At 43.8% G+C, this 21404-nt stretch overlaps 1 protein-coding gene across 1 annotated transcript in view; it reads right to left on the minus strand.

Moving 5' to 3' along the window:
- The window catches only part of LOC138580944 (putative DBH-like monooxygenase protein 2), a 298284-nt gene that overhangs the window by 16401 nt on the left and 260479 nt on the right, over positions 1-21404 (minus strand). Inside the window, exon 11 of the mRNA XM_069651882.1 lies at positions 10833-10963. Within this exon, the coding sequence (XP_069507983.1) occupies positions 10833-10963 (131 nt within the window). The remainder of the gene's footprint in view (positions 1-10832; positions 10964-21404) is intronic.

A 21404-nucleotide genomic window follows, 5' to 3' on the forward strand; every position in this document is an offset into this window, starting at 1 on the left:
TGCAAAGTCACTTTGCACCATGCTAAAAGTTCCTTGCACTGGGCCCTAAATGTGATTTTAAGGAAGTAAACATTTTTTTTCTTAACAAGAGAGTAAGAAGTATGTAACATCCAGCTGATGCATGCAAAAAGTGTAAACTGTATGGACATCATTATCATGCTGAAGCAGTCCACATCAGGATAGAAACACAGGTTTCCTGCACAATTAACAGATAAAGCACAGTGTGCAGCAGAACAAATACCCTCTCACCAATGGAACACATGAGCACTAACACTGTGAGATTTCCCTGCATGCAAAGAATAGGTACAACAGCAGCACAAACCATTTAACGCTTCACTCACCGAGAAAAGGACAACTTGAATAGGAGCCGTTCAGGCTTCTCTCACACAAACAGAAACGATGAATCAGGGCAACAGCAATACAAGCTTTCATCATGTGACAGGTGGAGAGGATCAGTGCAAGGTAAAGCAAGAGCAGAAGATTCCCGCACAGTGAACAGCTAATGAATGGGTCTCCACAGTAGATGCTCCCCTCACATAGAACAACAGTTGTAACAATGGAGGGGAGTGTGTACTCTTGAAGCTTAAGGATGCAAAAGGTATGCCATGGACCTCAGTAGATCATTTTTCCTCACATGGAACACGAATGTCGTGGGCCTAACAGTACAAGATTACATCAGATAAGTAATTGGTCACAACAGTAGAAGTTCCACTCAAATAGAGAAGGGACTGCATCAGATTGAGCAGTGCAAGCAGCCTCGAATTGAACAGGTAAGTGAAGGTCCTCGGAAATGCAAGCTAGACTTGCACAGAACGGAAACAGAATAGGCCACAGCAGTCAAAATCCCCATCACCAAGAACTTGCCCAGCAGGAGCTAAGCAATCAAAGCTCCCCTCACATAGAATATGAATTGCATAACTGCTGGGGTTGCACCACCCACATAGAGCACGAACAGTTAATTGCCTCTGAGGTGCAAGATCTTGATTGATATAACCAATATAGCATTGATAGCGACTAGTTTAAATGCAAAGGATAACTCTGCTTCTGAAATAAGAAAATCTCCACATAGTAGACATTTTGTCAAATGCGCCTCATTACAACTAAGGTAGTGCAGGAAAAAAAGTTGTAATTTTATTACTGCCACTTTTTTTGATGTTAGATACTTTGTCTGGAATGAACTATTATTAATTGTATAGGTGAAATGAATTGGAAATGAATTATATAGGTGAAATGAATTGGAAATGAATTGTATATTCCTCCAATATCTTAAAATAATTCAATGTTTTAGGAATTTATTTAGATTGAATGAATGTATTGATGCGTGATATATAGTATGCTTTTTTAACATAACTGATTAAAATGTTTAATGATTTTTTACATATTCGAATCAAAATAAAATGAAATAATGATTTGATTTTTCTAGCTTTCTGCCTTCCTTTTTCAGAATAGTCTCCTTCTCCTGGCACCACCTTATGTTTCATTGCTAACAGAATTACCACCATTATTACCGGGCCGCTGAACTATAGATGTGACCATGAAGTGGAGGATTTTCCTCCACCATCATGCCAGAGGTATATCCGCCACTTTAAGGTCAAATTGTGGCGCAATTACCGCCAGCTGTAATCACTCCACAGACCCCATGGAATCCCATGGACTAAAAATTGAGATTAACACCACCCTTCCACCATTTGTAATACTGTAATAAACCCATGGACCAAGTGGCATAATGGAAGGCAGGTTTGGTGGTAATTTGGTAGATTTACCACTGATTGACCACCAAAGTCTTAATGAGGCTTTATATCGAATCTCATGGCCAAATGTTGACTAGCCCAATTTACCCTTACATACTTCAGAGGTCTAAGGTCAGTAAACTGAGTATCGACTCAGCTAATAATAATCACACTGCTTAGAAGTTGGGTGAATCCTATTTGAAGTACTATATAAACAAAGACCTTGTATCTAAAGGAACTTTTCAAGCACATCTTCATTTATCCATCTCTCAATCTCTCTCTCTCTCTTTGTTTCTCTCTCTCCCCCTCTACTCCTCCTCCATGATGCTTTGCCACATGCTCATATTTCCACCTCTTACACATATTAATAATAGGGTGTATCTGCTCCTCCGATATAAGCTTATGCTCTTTGCCTACACTCTCCAATCCTCTTCTCTAATGATATCTTTTTCACCACGTTTTGAATGAACTCCTGATGTTTCCTACATCTCCACCTTATAGTCCTCCTCTCCAACTCCTGGTTGTCTTTCAGCTCCTTGTATTCCTCCTTGCCATCTTCTTATTCTTCACCTTCTCCAACTTCCTCTTCTGCACTCGAGTCAAGTCAAACCATCCTCCTTCCTCCTGCTCAAACATCTTCTGTTCTACCTTCAACTCTCTCCAAATAGCCACACTTCTGCTCACCAATTCTGCATTCTTGCACTCCCTTTTTACTTCGGTCCTGGGAGATGGCCCTTACATAGGGTTTGGGTTGAATGGCTGTTTCCTGATTGACTGGACGAGTCACCTGATCTGTCCAAGCAAGCTCAGTCATTGGTGTTCTTGTAGTTCTGACTCTTGAGAGGAGATCTTCAATCAATCTGTCAATTTAGTTTATTTTCGGAAGAGACAAAGATCCATACAACTATACATTAATTAAAAACAAATTTAGGAAACTAGACAAGTGCCAATACAAAAGCTTAACTGGCCTATAGAATATAGAATCATTCAAACACAACTTTATCAAAGGTCTTGATGTGATATAGTACCAAATAAATATATCACCCAAAGACTCCTAAAATTCTTAAAACTACATCCATAATCATGCATGATCTTTTCACACAGGCCAACCACCAGCTTGAATCTTTTACAGTATGTTCTCACAGATATATGTGCTGTAGCTGCTTCACTCGAGCTCAGTCTTCTCTCTCTGCATGTTGCTTGAAACCCCTCTTCCCCAGAGCACTAGTAGGCTCCTACCTGTGGTCAGCAGGTCAAACTGTGTTCGGTACTTATTGGATGTTGTTTGGGGCCTGCGTTTCTTCCATTGGTTTAAGAGAAGGTCGGGTCTGGAGGGGATTCTCTCTCTCTGTATCATGCATACAGCTGTGAGGGAGACATGATCATTTGCCTTTTCAGGTTTCTTGTTTTATAGGGAAGAAGTAGCATTGCATCTGGGTGACTGGTCCCTACATAGGTGAGGGATGTGCTTCCTTCTAATACTTTAAGTATTAAATGGCCATGGTGTGCATGTTCTCCATAACTGTCCACTTTAGGGGATTGAACCCATGTAGGGTGCTCACATCCTCTGCATGGTCTTCCAGCCTCCAAATCGGTTAGTGCATTTTCTCGGTCCGGTTTGGGGTATCCCTCTGTAGAAGAGTGGGTTTATGGTAAATGCAGATCTTCTATGGGTGGTTTGTTGGCCTCGGTGCTTGAAAGGGTTTCTCCTAGTCCTATTACTCCATAATCTGCAGTTGACACTCCAAGATCTGTTCCAAGTGATCCTTTTGGAATTGAGTGGTATTCGGGGAGGGGTAGCCCCCTAAATGATGAGTTTCCCAAAATTGGCAGAGTGAGTGACCAGGAGATATATAATTCCAGGTTATAGCTGGCTTCGAGGACCTGGGGACATCATTCCCAGATCTATTTGACAATGAACATGAGGTAACTTTGTCACAAGCTTGTGTATTTTCTGATCGTGATAATACTACTGGTTTTAATTAGATGCCTGTATTCAATTAAACCTATTAATATGAATGCTTAAAGTTACGACATCACATTCTTGTGAGGAGATAAAACAACTCTATTCAACCCACCATAAAATTTGCTGTAACTATTAAATCCATTGGCACTCAAAGGTAGCTCAGTGGATTTAAGCGCCTAAAACCAGTTCAGCAAACACCAAAAGAAAGCAATAGACTCTGCAAAATAACCTTCCAATGCGGAGTAACAGAGGGCCATTGAGGGGCCAGGTGGTCTTTGTTGGTGGAAGACAGTAGTGAAACCTATTGAAATGCCTTCATGAGAGATTTGCCCCTCTATACATTTCAAAAGCACTATTTGACATCTTCAAGATCTATATATCACATTGGCACTCCCCCGGGCTGTATTAGAGTGGGACATCCTTGTTTTAAGAGGCAAAATGCATTCACTAAATATGGAATAAGCACAGGCTTCTCTTAAGAAGCTGATGCTGCCTTTATAGGAACCAAGAAAAATATTAAGAATAGGTTATAAGAGTGGGCAGGTATTGTCATACACATTAAAACTGCTCAATAACATTAGACAATCATTGTCCTATTTGGTGTTACGTGAATTCGCTCTGAAATGCTAGAGAAATTAATTAAGGAATAGGTTAAGGATGGGATTCTTAGCAGATATGTAGCACCCAAGTGTTTAAATAAAAGATGCAGAGGATTCCGTTTGTGTTTGTACAAGAGGTAATAACATCACAGACACATAGAAAAGGGTTTAAGTACAGGTGTATTCAGTGTATTTACAATATTAGATCACAACCAAAACAGAAAGGGCCCCATTATCAATTCCTGGTTCTCTAAAAGGTTGCCGAAACAACTAATAGGGATCATTATGGAAATGGTTTTCAATATCGGGACTGGGGCTACAGGCTTTTACATGGGTCTGAGCGGACCGCATTTGTTACTAAGGTTCGGCCAACTTAAGAAAATAAAACACAGCGGCGGGGGACTTTCTTCTTACGGCTCCAACAATAAAGTCTCTGGTTTAAAAAAAACTTCTCTGGCCTCAATGAAAAGTCTCTGGAGCTCATTTTGCTTCATTTCATAATTTGGCGGCGTAGAGCCACTGCGTGTGTACATACACGTAGGCAGCTCGCCATCGCCAACTTTTGGTCATTTGCAGGGTGGAGTGCAAATGTGCAGGGCAAAAGGCAGCGTAAACTGCCTGCAGCGTTTAATTGTAATTGTAAATGGTGCCTGAGATGCGAGCATGAGAAGGAGCGTTTCCTTGTAAATGCTGCCTACCAATGCCGGATGCTTATAATGGATCCCTATGGAGTCCACCTGCTTTATGCTTGCACATGAAGCCAGCGGGCTCCATATGGATCCCCAGCATTTGCGATGACATGAAAATGGATGCCACCGCAAATGCTGGGTCATTTGTATGGAGGACAGAAGAGGGGTGCAGGAAAAGCAAGTTGCGTTCCACCCCTCCTCTCCACCATAAAAAGAATGAAAATGTGGTGTGGCACGAATGAAAAGGCATAAAAGCCTTACACAAGGCTTTAACGCCTTTCATTCATGTTACGTGTGAAAGCATTGTGAAGCAAGACACAGACAACAGATTCAAAGTTCAAATTAAAATGCTTTATTAAATTAATTGTCAGGATGGTAGAAGGCCTAACTTGCCTTATGCTAAGGTTGGATTTCCCAACCTGAACAAAACTAAGGAAAGTCTGAGTCAAAGAGTTCAACGTAAAAGTCAGTCTGTGTCCGAAACCCATTCTCGCCCTCACAACTAAAGCTAACCTTTGTGAAGGGATGTCCATGATAATAAAGGAAATGAATGGTGCTAAACTCAAAGTTCTGAGCTTCTTCCAGCTCCAAGCTTTCTTTCAGCTCCACTTCCCCAAGTGCAAGACAGTTCCACAAAAGTCCCAAGATTACCTTTCAGAGGTTCAAGGCAACACAGTTCCAAATAATCCTAAGGGTTCTCTTCCCCAGGTTCGAATCAACGCAGTTGCAAAGAAAAGGGTCTTGAGGCGTCGTTCTCAAGACGACACGTATGGTTCCCCAAGTCTCAGGGCTCCCTTGGTTTGTTTCACAATGTCTTTTTTTATCATTCAGGACTACCTGGTCTAGGCGCAGTTGACAGACCACACGGTCCACCCATCACAGGTCGCGCACCCAGGACCCCTAGGCTCTCCAGCCCACACAGGTTATTCTGTACTTGCCCTGTGTACCAAGTCACACTCACTTAGGTCCTCTTTGTTGGCCTCTTGGCTTTATGTGCAGTTTTACACTACTCTGGCTTCTCCTTGTTGGCCGCTTCGCTCTGCCATACTGTGTCACACACCTCTTACCAGTCTTTGGCCTTAAAAGTTTACTTTGTGGTGGTTTTGTTAATACCCCACCTTTTAGGGCTCTCTTTCACACTTGCGCTCTTTTCCGTAGTTTACTTTCACTTGGGCACCTTGGATGTCATCTGTTATCTACTTTGCCCATACAGTTTTATTCGCAGCCAGCCAGCCATGAACGCCCCTGTCTAGTGTGGCTCTCTCCCAACACTCCCAACACTCACTGGACCTCGGTGTCTTCTGCAGTGGCTCCCGCTGCTTCCTCCTGCTACTCCAGTCCATGGACTGGCTCCTGCGAGCCCCACTCGCAGGCCAGCTACTCAGTTGTCTCGGCAGGGACGCGGATGGCATCCCCTCTTCTGGCCTGCTAGTCTGCAGCTCCAGCTGCTCGGATTGGCATATGGAGGCTCCCACACCTGTGATAGCCTTACAGCCTTACTCGCCGCTGGCTTCCCAGGTCCTTCGGGATCTCGGCCGGCGTCCTGGCTCCTTCTCCAGTCTCACCAATGCTGTCTCCTTTCAGTAAGTGCCCCCTGCAGGTCTCTCCCACACTGGCCTTCCTGTTTCTCCCTGTTCTGTGGTTCTCCATTTATACACATGCAACTACTTGACAGGTTGCAGGTGTGCATTCTCAATGGGGCTTGCCTGACCATAATTAAAGGGACATGCCTGACACTCACAGTATTCTGCAGGTATCTTCCTCGTCCCAGTACTAGACAGGTAAAGTGTGCTTTTAATGTTCATTACTCCCAGTCGCCAATTCCTCATCTCAGTACTAGAGTGCTGAACTAGGTTACTAGTGTTCACTACTTCGAGTTCTTCCTCGTTTCAGTACTGTCAGTTGAAACATGTGGGAAAATGAGGGGAGCTGGACGACGATAGCCTATGAAGGATGGGGAAGGATGGGGTTGATCTTCAATAGGGGAAACGAGATACCCTATCCCTTCCTTAACCCTTTTCTTCTTCTTCTCCCTCTTTCTGTGGTTCTAGAGTAGAAGTATCCTAGGACACGACCCAGGGTCAGTGGGACAGAGATAGCAATACCCCATAACTGCCTCTGGGATATAGGGTTCTCCCTGAAAGGGAAATGGAGAGTACCGTTTCCCACCTGAGAACATCTCGTCCCCACTCCCCAAGGACCCACGACCAAGGTGATCCTCCCTCACTTCTCCACCCCCAGGGTCAGGATCCAAGAGCGATGGCCTTTCCCTGGCCACCTGAGAAGAGGACCAAAGAAGAGTATATGTGAGGACGCCCGCAGGTTTCTCACATACGCCACTGACAAACATGAGCCCCTCTGGGAATTTGAGTGTCCGCTCTCTTCTTTCATGACTTCTAATGCCTTTGTTTTGGGTCTTCTGCTTTTCACCATGAACTCCTAGGAGACCCCTCACTCTGTGTTCTCTGATCTTTTGTATACTTTCAAGTTAGGGCTGGGTAGCTATCAAAGGTAAGACTGAGGGATGGCAAGCTGAGTCCAGGGCTTCCTCCAGAAGGCTTGCAATGTTTGCTGGTCTACCAGCTGGGTCTAATATTTTCTCCTCCTTCCTTTCCCAGGATCCTGGCGCTAACCCCCAACACACCATTCTCGTCCATTTGCTTGACGAGTCTGAACAGTCTTGTGTCTAGGAAGACCTTTCTTACCATGTTTTCCTTCTCCACGCTGAACTATACTCCTCCTTCTGCTCCACCTGCATCTCCTCAATGATCCTCCATCCATATGTTTAATACACCACCCTTTTTTAATGCCCTTCTACCAGGCATTATAGCATGTCTGCTCCTCCTCCTTAACGTCTTAGGTCTTCTCTCTGTTGTCTTTCCTACTCTTTTCCTCCTTTGCACCATCTCCAACCTCCTCCTTCTGGCTTTCTGCCTCTCCTAGCTGATGTCTCTCCTAACTTGCTTCAAATGTCGCTCTTCCACCTCCTGCCTTGCTGTCACCTCTGACCTACTCTTTTCTTCTTCCTCCTTTGCCTCCAACCTTTATTCTGCCTCTAGCCACCTTATTACATCTGTTGTAACTCCTCTCCTCCTCCTCACTTCCTCCTTACTCTGTGCCATCTCCTTCTCCTCCTTACTTTTCACATCCTTCTTCACCCTTTCTTCTTCATCAGCATTCTTATTTTTTGCCACATCATTGACCACACCCTTGTTCTTTAACTCCTCCGGCTTCTACTTCCCTTTTTCCTGCCACTTGGTCAGCTGTCTCCATCCACCCTCTACCTCATGCACCTGACTTTTAGACTCCTCTTGCCTTCAACATGCATCAAATCTGTTCCTGCTCTAACCCCTACACATTGATTCATATGCCTACTCTCTGCTGTACACAGTCTAATCACACAGCAGCAGCTGTTAGGCGGCATGGCTATCTTTCAGGAAATGTGCACATGGCATGCTGAAAGCACCATCCACTTACTTTCCTTTAAAAACCTACTGGACTTCAGAAAATAAATCAATATGATATCATTGTCGACTGGCACTTCTGACTCTAGTAGCATCAGAGAAAATATGATATTGATCCAAATGCCTATGAAGTTCAAAACTTTGCTAAGAGGTGGGATTTATTTTAACTATGCAGCCCTATGGTAAAAATGTATTGACATGTGTATTCTTTCATATCTGGTGGAAGAGTCCTGCCAGCCTTGTAACTGGACGCTAGACAAATATAAAGATGAGGCATATCTCCAGATGATTTTGCAGTGTTGCTCTATGGGAATAAGTCATACTGGAGCCCCTTCTCACAGGCCTTGCACAGCTATTCTCAGCTCAGTCTGGAAAGTGTTTTGTTCTTCAGTGATGAACCTTCACATCTCATTCATACGTGAGGAGGAGAGCGTCAAAGGAGTGGGTTGAACCCATAACAAACCATTGGGTGCCAAGACAACAGAGTTTGATTAGGTAAGGGAAGGCATTTCCGGTCAGTGTCCCTTTGGTCTCAAGGGGGCAGGATTTGCCTGGTGCTAAAGCAGCCTGGGAACTGCTGGTCAGGGGAGTGGACATTCACAAATTTGTAATACCCTAGCATACTTAGCTTATGCCACAGAGTGACTCCTTTAGGAGCAACGTACTCTGGGTATTGCTTCAAAAGAGAGTAGACACTTCACCTCGAGAGATCAACTTTGCATTCTATCAAGAGGCTCAAAAACCAACAGTCTCCTGCTAAGATTCACCTTTAAATTGAGTTCCAGCCACCAACTCTGTTGATTACCTCTTGGAGCTGTAGACAGTTCAAAGTCCCCTTCCACAGAAGTGAAGACAGCACGCGGGAGAGAACCCCATTCCCTTACCATCCCTGAGGAACTTACAGGACTGAACTGGAAGAACTTTGGGGCTTGCCTGCTCTGGAGACCAGAGACCAGGACACCTAAGTAGCCAATGGGAGACATCCTTCCTGGGGGTGTCTCAGCATGCTTCACCCAGTGACTAAGTGCAGGACAGAGATTTCATCCATGCGTGGTTCTCTTTATCCAACCTTTCTCTGCACTGGTGACATCCATAGGCATTACCTCTGGGGCTTGCTGTTGCTAAGCAGTTCTAAATGTGATAAGAGCTGAAAGATCACTTCCTGCACCTGGCTGACCTCTGAACCCTGAGCTATTGCTGCGCCCATTAAAGCCGCCCAATACAGTCAGTCGAGCTACCTGGTTCGAAGACATCTATGCTGCGACCGAGTATCTTCAAGCCACTTACAACCTACCGGCAGCACCTAGAAGGCCTGCTCAAAGCTTTTGCGTCTTCTAAAGAGAGCATTGTAGAGAACCTGTGGGCTTGGTGTCCTTTCACAGGCATTTTCAGGTTCCCTGATTCCCTCGTCTTTTATCTTGGGGCTCCCAATGTCCCTACCTTAGTGAAATATATGTGTGAGATTGTTTTTGCTTTGCGTTCCCCCTTTTATGGTAACTATATTTCTGTTTTTGATATCCCTCCCGCCGAATGAAGTTCCCAGTTTACCTGTCTGCTTTTAGTATATAGTCAGGCTATATTACTGTGTGATTTTCCATGTACGGCTGGGTGATTAGTAACAATTGGGCTTCAGAGCTCTTAGTAAAGATTTACTTTTTTAGAGCAGGGCTTGGACATTCTATTTATTTGGGAGCTCATCCTATTGCTGTTTGACGCTTCCACCATTGACATGCATCTTTGGGGTGTATGGCCTGCTCCCTGCCTGTGCTACCAAAATAGAAGCAAAAGATGTATTCTACCCTCTTTTTGGTACGTTTCATGTGCAAATTGAGCACAGTGCATGGAAAACTTCACTCTCACTTGTACTCATTCTGGCAAGAATAGGATTTCATCACAACCATCATCCCTAACTCATGCTGCAGTCTATTGAGCTTTAATGAAATAACCATACTTTTCTTTCTTAGTGCAACAGTTAAACATTTAGCATAAATCATGTGTCAACTGTGATTCCCACTCCCTTCATCATTCAGTACTCGGTAAGATACATCCCTTCTCCATCAGTGGATTCAGGCAATTCCTGAAAAATTGAACCACTGCTATTATCAGAGAGATCTTGTCTCCCCTCAGAGGGTTCTCCACCAATTGTCCGGTGACATAGCTTTGTATCCCTCAAGAAAGCGACCAAAGAAGAGGGTTCTTTCCTGGGTTAAATCGGTGCAATTTACATAGATGTGGAAGAGATCCTCCACTGACTGTCCCCTTTAACAGAATCTGCACGTCCATATTAAAGTCAGGTGATGGAGGACAGAACTAAGTGCTTTGCTCAGCTGAGAATATTCTATCAGAGATCAGCCGCAACAAGGCAATCCTTCAGCTGTGCTCACCTGGACACGTTCCTGCCTAGAGCTGTTGCAATGGACACTAGATCGGGCACGCTGTTGCAGTTGGTGATGTTGCTTCGAGGGTAGATGTACAGGAATGCCATGCACATCTCGTCCTTTGTGCCCATGCCACCCTGAAAGAGAGGAATAGATCACTAGCACCTGGGATGTACCGGAGGAGCGAAACATAGCATCAGTGTCCTTGCAAGAAACAGGAGAAAGTGATATAGTCATTGTGCCCTAGCGCATATCAGATAGGAGCAACAGCCCTGCAATCCTTAGGCACTTCAGTGCATAATAGCAATGTATAAGGGCCTTGTGGTAGGTTATACCAGAAGAGGTAGCAATGCCGTAGTGGTACATGACATAAGAAACTAGCATAGCCTTGATATCATAAAACACCTTAGTGTATCGTGAAGTTGCTTGTGCGCCATAGGACCAGCCGACAGCAACACAGGCTCAAGTGGTATATGCAATGCAAGAGGACAGTATATGATGTTAGTGCTTGTGACATACAAGAAGGCATTAGCATAGCTTCAGTGACCTAGAGCACAGGAGAAAATACTAGAAACATTAAACATGTTATTAGTGACTTAGAACAAAGCAGAGGATAGCAGAAACTTCCTGAACACCAGAGAAGACCATTTCATTCTTTTATTAAGTGTATGTGGTGATGTTAGTCTCCTTTTACACTACACAATAGTAAAATCCAATACATTAACATACCTCACAGAAGATTAAAATGTAAAACATTTAATTGTTACATTCAAATACTTAAAGCTTCCAAACAATAAAATATTTAAAATTGGGATATTCTCTAGTATAATCGAATCATTTAAGATATATCACTACACCAGTTTGGAATTTAGGGTGATAGTCTTTATGCTGCAATTTGCCAGACATAATGGGCCGCAGATGTCATCACCAATGATTCAGCACTAAAAATCATGTTCCAAAATGAGTCTGTAGTATGGAGCACGAACTCGTGATAAGCCTTGTCATACTCTACTTTAAGTGCTACACACCCGTTAAGATTGTGGCACAGTGCCTCTTCGCAAATGCCACAAAGTCTACAGGGTCGTTCTCCCCTTGGTAGGCCCGCCCAGACACCCATGTTTTCTAAGACCGGGAGAGTGCAGAGGCGAACAGATAAAATAGATCTGCTCAGGGCAGGAAGATGAAGTTTAATAAGATAGGACTTTGGGTGGTCAATAGAGAAGCCATGAGGTGAGTAGATCTGAAACCTATGCAGTCTGGCCAAATGACTCAGTGATAAATCCATTTCCTAGTATCTTGACTTCCTCTCAATTTTAGATAAGCTGAAATCAAGCCAGGACACTGGTACCTTATGTATACCGATTACATAGTGGTGGACCCTCACCATCTCCTCCAACTCCCCGTACCATACACTTTTAGAGAACCTAGTAGTGTGGCAAATTGCCCCACTTAAAATAGTATCTTCTCTTATACATCCATAGTGTATTTTGGCCCAGAATTTACAGGCCAAGACTTTCCAGAGTGATAGAAGAGATGGGGGTCCTAGTTCGAGTCTTATTGCTTCAACTGGTACCCTCCCAGGCAGGCAGAGCAGTGACCATAGGATTTTCGCTTCCAACCTGGGGATACAACAGGCTTTTCAGGGAATACTTCTAGTGCATATAATATGCCAGGGGTCATTGAATGATTTCAGACCTCAGTAGAACAGCCCCTGTAGGTGTCGATAATCCGTTTGATCGATAGCCACTTCTGCCAAGCCTTGTTCATTATCCCTTCTTCTAAATATGAAAAGGAAGAAGTAGCTCTTATATGAATACCAAGGTACCTATATTCAGTAATCTGCTCTAGCTTGATCCCTCACAGGTGCGACACAAATGAGGCAACACCATACACACCCTTGCCACAAGTCATAATTTTAGTTTTCATGGCATTAGGTGAAGCCGATGCTTACTGGAAAACACATGGAGGGCATCCAGAGATCGTTGCAAGCCTACTGCTGTGCAGTCTAACATCACAGTGTCATCCGCGTACATCAAGCATGAGAAAAGCTCCTTCCAGTAACGCAGGGGGTGGTTATTGATCAGCTTCAAGTCCGACACATACAGATTAAAAAGCAGGGGTGTGAGAGGGCAGCCCTGTTTTAAACCTCTATTAGTCAAGAAAGGAATTGATAGGACTACCTCCTCTGACAGACTAACCCTAACCTTGGTGTCACTATGTAATAGCTTGATGAAATAAAGCAACATCGGGTCTATGCCCCATCGCTGCAGCTTTTCCAAGAGTTTGGATCTTAGCACACTATCAAAAGGGGCAATATAGTCGACAAAACAAAGGTATAGGGCTGTGCCAGTATAGGACTGAATATCCGAAATCAAGGTCATAAGAACCCAGATTGAATGAGTGGTTCCGCAGCCCATCTGCTGCAGGTTCAAAAGACCCTTTTCCACCACCAAGTCAGAAAACAGTTCCAGTAAGATTGTTGCAAATAACTTTGAACAACAATCCACCATGGCCAATAGCCTGTAATTCGCCGGTAGGTCACAGGAGGCCTTCTTGAAGACGGGGACCAAAATTGAAGTTTTCCAGGAACATGGTATTGTCCCCGTTTCACAGATCTGTCTAAATAAAAGATGGAGTAGTGGGCCCCAAAACTAAGGATTACTCTTCAATAAGACATTACTAATACCATCAGGGCCCGTAGCACTAGAGGCCTTATCTTTAGTAATACAGGCCACTACGTCGACCTCCCCTAAATGTATGCTTACCAGTGTATGACCCATAGTCTTAATCCTGTCAGGCGGGCACATCTCGGTTTCCAACCAATAAACATTCTTTACAAAGGAACACCAATGCTCATCTGAGATACCAGAGAATTCCCTAACCATGTTACCAGCCCCGTGGCTGCAAATAAGTTGCCAAAATTTCTTGGTATCATGAGTCCTAATCAGACGGTTTATAAACTTCCAACTGGCAGTTTTTACAGATAATGTGTACCCCCCATAACCATGTCTTATATCTTGACCTGGTGGCGTTGACCAATTTTGTTTTCCCCCCCAGGATAGGGCACCACTCCTCTTAACCCAGGGGATCAGGCCATTCAAGTCTTTTTTCTTAAGTTCAATTCCGTGGTCATATCTGACACCCAGGTTACCCATGTATCTACTTTTAACAAGGTGTCTCAGGTCAGAGGGACCGAACAATTCCTGAAACCTCCTCAGATCACCTTGAGTGAGGCCACAGCGCCCTAGTGTAATATTACATTTTTGCATGTTGCTTAAGGACCATCTTAGCCTGTTGCCCTGTATATTAACTGTAGGGTTAACTACCAGCACATCACGAGGAATCAGTGGGGGCCCGTGCACTTCATAGACAGCATAGCACAATCACTAGCGGGGGTAGGCAGGATTTCTAATTCTGGGTTTCTGCTGGCAAGTCGAGAGTCTGTAAAGATGAAATCTATACAACTGTTGTATATTCCATTGGACCAGGTGATCTGTGAATCCCCCTCATTTACTTTTAGGGGGACTAGGTCAAACTCAGCTAGCACCCCACACCACTCCATTATCCTGTTCCCTACAGAACCATATTTTCCCGGTCTAAATTTTTTCTGTTGGGTCTGAGCACAATCAACATTAATATCTCCCATTAGTATAATTGTGCCCTTGGGAAGGCATTCTAAAAGTCTCAATCACCACCTCCATTAACTCAGCCGTCATACGCACACCTTGGTGGATCATACAAGGTTGCAATCAGTTTCACCTCCTGGCCATACCATGCTTTTTTAATGGAGGCAGATAGAACATTTCCGGTTAATCTGTAAGGGCCAAATTCTGAGATATTATGAATAGGTTTGGCCCCAATACATAATAGAATAGAATATAACCATCCAGGTCAAAAGGGGTGGTAAACCATGTCTCCTGCAAGCAGAAACACTTTGCCCACTTTGCCCCCTTTAAAATAGTAAGAGACTTTGGATTAGTCAGAAACAAACTGTGCCCATTGAATTCCAAGACACCACAGAGAAAAGCCCTCCCCCCAAGGGGGAAGGTCAATGTGTCAGATCTGTTACGAGGGACCACTGCCCTGGCTGTCTCTTGGCCAATTGATCCATTGTCTCTGATTGTCCCCCGAGGTAGGCTTAGCACGTTGAGCATGAGTACTAACTAACGCTGTTTTGGTTTCAGGATGAAATACTAAGATCTCGAACCCCAAATCGGACAAAGACTTGCCGTTGTTACAGATACGCTCCACAACTATTGGGGAGACAAATGTAGCCAATGCCCAGTACTCATAGCTCTCAACATAGGGCAGTTCCAGATTTTGTACGTCCTTAGTAGAGATGGTACAGAGGTCCAGGATGAGGTGTAACAGTTCCAACAACCAGGTACGGTTCAGAAAAGGACTTAATGCCGTCTGGCTTATTTCCACAAATTTAACATGAAAGAGATCCTTGAACCAGGCAGAATCCACTTTACCCACTTTACCCCCAAGATTGTCCGCAGTGCATTGACTGGGTCCAGACAGGTATCTTTTTTGGGTGCCAGATTTACTCCCAGACTTGGACTACTCGTAAATTGGCATTGCAAGAGTTTGGACAGCATTAGAGCAGTAGATGTCTCTGAATTTACAGTCTCCCGTGTTAATATGTAATTACAAATAGGGGCAGAAGAGGGGGATTTACTCCTGGGTCTCTGGCCAATTTAGGGGATGGGGAAACGTTGTTCACTGAAAGGGGAGGAGGCCCAAAAGTGTGATGGGGACGGTCAGACACAGACACTGGCTTAGACAGCGCCGCAGTTGAACAAGATTTAAGAAACTGACTTCGATGGTGGATGACTAATCCACCTGTCCAGAGGGCCCTGCAGACAGACCCATCTAACTTCCCCATCATCCACATTTTTTGTTACCCTTTTAGCCCCCCCCTGGATATGATCTGACCCAGACAAACTCACCCTTCTGTCGAAGGGCAGCCTACTCAGGCCTTGCCCGATCAGCCAAGTCCCAGCCTCTCCGGACCTTGTGTTTCTGTGGAGGAGAGGGGTTGGGGGCTCAAATGGCTATTTAGTAGCAACATTTCCACACAAAGTGCCACTAAAGCCCCACTCTCTGAATCAGCCACGATATAGTCTGTTCCTTGTTGGAGTCTTCCATGAATGGTGAGGAACTTTCCTGCATACTACCTGGGCCTCCAACGGGTAGGTCTTTTCCTGTATGGAAACCTTCAGATCGCTTGCTGTTATTCCCCAATGGTGCCAGTAATTCCGTTGGTAGGGGATGCTTCATCCGCTGGAGGGTCATTGTGACAGGATTCCTGCTTGCCAGTATAATTACATCCACTACTTTGGTGACCCCCTTCTTCAGAGATTCCTGTGTTCCCCAGCCATTTTTGAACACAGAACAAAAAGGGCGTCGATTTCCCTTCCAGTAGCCCAGGAGAGCTTCAACAGAAGATCTAACATTAAATGAGTCATAAAGGCGCGAGGCACCTGCCACCACTGCTTCCTCCTCATAATCACTTTCACTGGCCAGGGACTCTGACAATGTCAACTGTTTTTCCAAGTCAGGAGTCTGAGATATATTTGAACTTAGTCTGTTATCAGTTACAAAGTCTGCAGGGGCCATAGAGATCCTTTGTATGATCTTGCACAGCTTTAGGAGTGAACTGTTATTATCAATGGTTACACTGATATCCGAAGGACACTCTGAAGTATGCTCGACACGGTAGGTAATTGAGATTTACTTTATTGAATAAACATACAAGCCGGCGCCCCGCACTGCAACCGCATCATACACTCGACATCCTTCTCAACCGTCGCCTACAGAATCCTCTCTCCACCTCACGCTCTAAATCAACATTCTCTCTCACGCGCAGGTGGGGAGCTGCGGCATTTCCAACAATAACATTTCATTAGGCATAGAATACTAGATCACCTCCCCCCTTTACAAAATTGAACAAGAATATAAGACAAATATTATAACATTAAAAAAAACATGTGTGCGAAATCACATAAGGCTGTAACCAATATTGCAAACACAATGAATAACATCGAATACAATTACCCCTACATGAGGTTGTTACTCAACTTCGCATGACATAATCTCTGGACCAGAACGGTAACCTTTTATTTCTTGAACTACGTACCATCCTACTTTCACGCACCTCATCACCTTGTCGTTGTTGTACGCTCGGTTCACAACCTCGTCTCACACCGTCACCATTCCCATTCTCAATCCTATTTTGGATAAGGTCATCACCAAACAAATCACACGTTTGTTTCTCCAATTTGACTTGCTTGTCTCTTTCACCCTTACCTTCCCACATCCATTTACTAACCCTATCTAAGCTCCATACTGATCCTCCAGTAACTTTAACCGCTCTTCTGAATACTTGCATCACCTTAACTGGACTGCTGTATTTAAAGTCATCTTTCTTAACATTTCGTCCCAACTTGATTCGCACGAAATCTCCCGGTGACAATCCGAACTTTGGCCTTTCTAGAAACATACTATGCTTTTCTGGCTGTTCGTCTGAACTCTGTAATCTTTTACTTAACCCTCTCCTACGATTAACCCATGCTGGATTAAGTAAGGTATTGGGAGCTCTTCCCCTCATTAATTCAAAAGGAGAGACGTCCATTCCCCATTTAACAGACATTCTAGTGCTCCAAACCCTTTCCTCAAGAACTTCGTCTACAGGCATGTTGTTACTTAAAGCCATTTCTACTGCTTCTACAATAACTCGGTTATACCTCTCCACTAACCCATTGGTTTGTGGGTGATATAGTGATGAAAACCTCCATTCAATTCCCGTTCTCTTGGCAAATTCTCTCATTTCTCTACTTCTGAACTGAACACAGTTATCACTTATTATTATTTTGGGAAATCCTTCCCTTCTGCAGATCTGCATAATGAACTTTATTACTTCATCCGTATCAATTTTACTCACCGCTTTGACTTCCACCAATCCCGAGTAGTAATTGACTAAAACTATCAAAAATGTCTTCTCTCCAACCAACCTCTCGTATGGCCCAACAATATCAATTCCTACCATCTCCCATGGTGTTTCACCCTTACAAACATTAATTGGCTGTGACTTGAAAACCTTGCAGCTCTTGTCACTATTCTGACATGGCCAGCAATTCCTGATAAATCTCTCAATCATTAAATCCATACCTGGCCACCAATATTTCGACCGCACATTGTTCTTTATGCCAGTGATGCCTCTTCTCGGGACACCCTGATTCGGTATACCTCCTTATTTCTTGTATCACATCATCCTTGCCCAGCTCCTCAATCCATGTATCCTTGGACGTAACCTCAAAAACAACAGCCACCATCTTCTCATCTGCATCAGCAACTGTTTCCTTACCCTTTATCCTTTTTCCCGGCACGTATTTCACTGAAAAGTTATAATCTTGTAACTTGAGGCTAAGTCTTGCTAATCTCGGGGAGGCTTTACACATCCCTTTCACCGTAAGAACTTCAATTAAAGGCTTATGGTCTGTCTGAATTATAAATTTGCTTCCCCACAGATATTTTCTGAAATAATTCACTGCCCATGAACATGCCAATAACTCTTTCTCAATGACCGAGTATCTGCTCTCTGTTTCTGTAATAGCTCTTGAAGCATGACTGATTATCCTATCATTTGCATCTTCGTCTAATTGCGATAGCACCGCCCCTAAGCCACTCCCACTGGCATCCGCTGTGATCTTAGTCAATCTCCCGAACTCGAAACCTCCTAACTCCAAAGAGTTGCAAATCTCTCTCTTTATGCCTTCAACCGCTTCATTACACTCCTCAGTTCATATAAACTTTGCATCTTTTTTCAGTAATTTTCTCACACTCGCAAAATTTCTAACAAATCTGTTGTAATATTCACACAACCCCAAAAATGATCTTAACTCATCTTTGTTATTAGGATTAGGCGATCGCTTTCATAGCATCTCTTTTAGGCCTTTACCCCTTACCATTCACAGTATGACCAAGATATTCCACCTCTTCCACTCCAAACTTACACTTGCTTTTCTCAATTTCTAAACCAACTTCTTCTAATCTCTTCAACACTTCCTTCAACCAGCCATCATGTTCTTCAGATCCCTTACCAAATACAATTATATCATCCTGATATACAATCGTACCACGTATTCCCTTAAGTACATGCGTCATCACCCTTTGAAATACTGCCGCAGCAGATGCTAACCCAAATGGCATACGTTTGTATCTATATAGTCCATGTGGCGTAATAAATGCCGTAATGTCTCTACAATCTTCTGTCAGCAAAATCTGATGATAGGCGCTTGATAGGTCCAGCGTGGAAAACAGATCAGCTTCACCAATTCGATTCAACATTTCAGATATGATGGGAAGAGGAAACGTGTCAGTTATGATGTTCTTATTCACGTCTCTCAAATCTACGCAAATTCTCAATTTGCCGTTCTTCTTCAACGCAACAACAATGGGGCTCACCCATTCGGAGGATTCAATTTTTTCTATCACTCCTTCAGATTCCAACTCTGTTAATTGTTGCTCAACCTTGTCGGCTATGGCAAACGGGACTGGTCTGGACTTCGTGTGCTTAACTGGTATTGCTCCATGCGTGAGACGAATTCTGCGTGCGAAATTTTTTAGTAAACTTAAATTGCATCGGTTGTCTCTTTTCACCTTGATAGTTTTATCCAATCTGATCCTCAATCCTGCTTGATCCCTCCAACCTATAACATTGACGCCCTTCTCTGCAACATAAACTTTTACTTGAGCACGTCTATCTTTAAATTGAATAATGCAAGAAAACCATCCGATCATCTTGATCTTGGATCCTTCAAACCCACCAGGATCTCGTATGTCTGATGCATTCATCCTACTTTTGAGGCCACGTGTGACTAAATTCTGCCATGTTCTTTTAGTGATAATCGTCCATGGTGAACAACTGTCCACCTTTACCTTAAGTTTCCAATTGTCAACTATCACTTCACAGCTAGGGCATTTAAATTCTCCACCAGGTGGCTCATGTATCAGGAACACCCTTTCTTCTTCCGATTCCTCTTCTTCTTCTAAAATGACAGAAATGTACTTCCTCCTTCTACATACAACCGCGAAATGACCTCTTATGCCACAATTTCCACATTTCTTCCCCAACACTGGGCACTGCTTTGAGAATGCATAATGACCAATTCTGCCGCAATTGTAACACCTGTCTCCCTCTCTTGGTTGAGTCTTCTGAAATCTATGATCATTCTGGATCCTGGGTTCATTCTTCGCCCAATTCTTTCCTCTAAAAGAACTTCCTTTTTGCTCAAAAGATTTTGCCCTGTTATTTCTTTGTGCGTTTCACTCTTATCCTTACTCCTACCATTAGATTCAGCTCTGTCTTTAGGTCGCAGAACATTAACCTGAGCCTGTTCATCTGTTTCTTTTTCCTGTATCACTTTGATACTTTGTTTTTGCATACTTTGCACAGCCTCTTCTTTCTTGCTTTTCATTTCCTTCGAGCACAACTGACTGTGTTCCACACGTTTAGCAATTGCAACAGTTTCTGGTAAAGATGGATTCCCAACCATCCATAGCCTGTCTTGTACCAAATTATCCTTCGAATGAACAATGGTTTGATCCCTGATCAACTCATCCAGGGTAATGCCATTGCCAAATTGGCAAGTTCGTGATAACACTCTTAAGGCTGAAACATATTCTTCAATGCTTTCGTGTTCTTTCTGTACTCGTGTATAGAACTTGTATCTATTTATGGCTACTTTTGTTTCTGGGGCATAATACTTGTCCAATTGTCTTATGGCCCTATCATGCTCATCAGCATCACCAGCTTCATCTGCAGTCAAATCTGGTAATTCTCTGAACTTTCTTTGTCCTTCTAATCCTAATGCATGTAGCAATAGTAACTTCTTTTTGCGGGATGTGAGTTCTTCTTGTTCTACGGCTTGAATGTAATTCAGCCAAAATTCTTTCCATTCTGACCACAGAACTACAGGTTGGCCTGGAGTTGGAAGGAAACTTGCCGGCAGTTGGATGCTGATACCTTGCATTTCTTTAGTTTGCTTTACTGAGAAATGTCTTATTGCACACCACTTCCTTATAAACCTCTTGCTGGCTCTGCAAAATGCAGGATGTATAGTCTGTGACTGCTAGTACAGGTACTGTGACGAAAATGAGGGAATCACTGTCCACTCTTCATTAAGCCTGGCTCTAGGTCAAGCAGACCATGTGACCTAAGAGCTAAAGGCGGGTCCTTTTCTTGAACCCACCAGTAATACGGCGTTACTTGCAGTTCATGGAAAACTTCCTGGACCAGAGGAGGAGACTTCCTGGACTCGGCACAAACCAACGCACGATGTGCGCTGGTTCGGAGCACCCGCTCTCCTTTCCAGTCCAACCGTGGACCAAAACAAAGACTCGGCACAAACCAATACACGATGTGCGCCGGTTTGGAGCATACGCTCTCCTTTTCAGTCTCGGAAACAACAGCACAAGCCAACACTAAGTGATCGTTAGCTCGGAACATCCGCTATTCGTATGTCCTTTCCTTTGTTGGGGAAACATCAGCACAAACCTGCGCAGCGTAGCGCT

The sequence above is a fragment of the Ambystoma mexicanum genome, chromosome 3p (genome assembly GCF_040938575.1).
Source record: "Ambystoma mexicanum isolate Mex_15411 chromosome 3p, UKY_AmexF1_1, whole genome shotgun sequence".
Classification (NCBI taxonomy): domain Eukaryota; kingdom Metazoa; phylum Chordata; class Amphibia; order Caudata; family Ambystomatidae; genus Ambystoma; species Ambystoma mexicanum.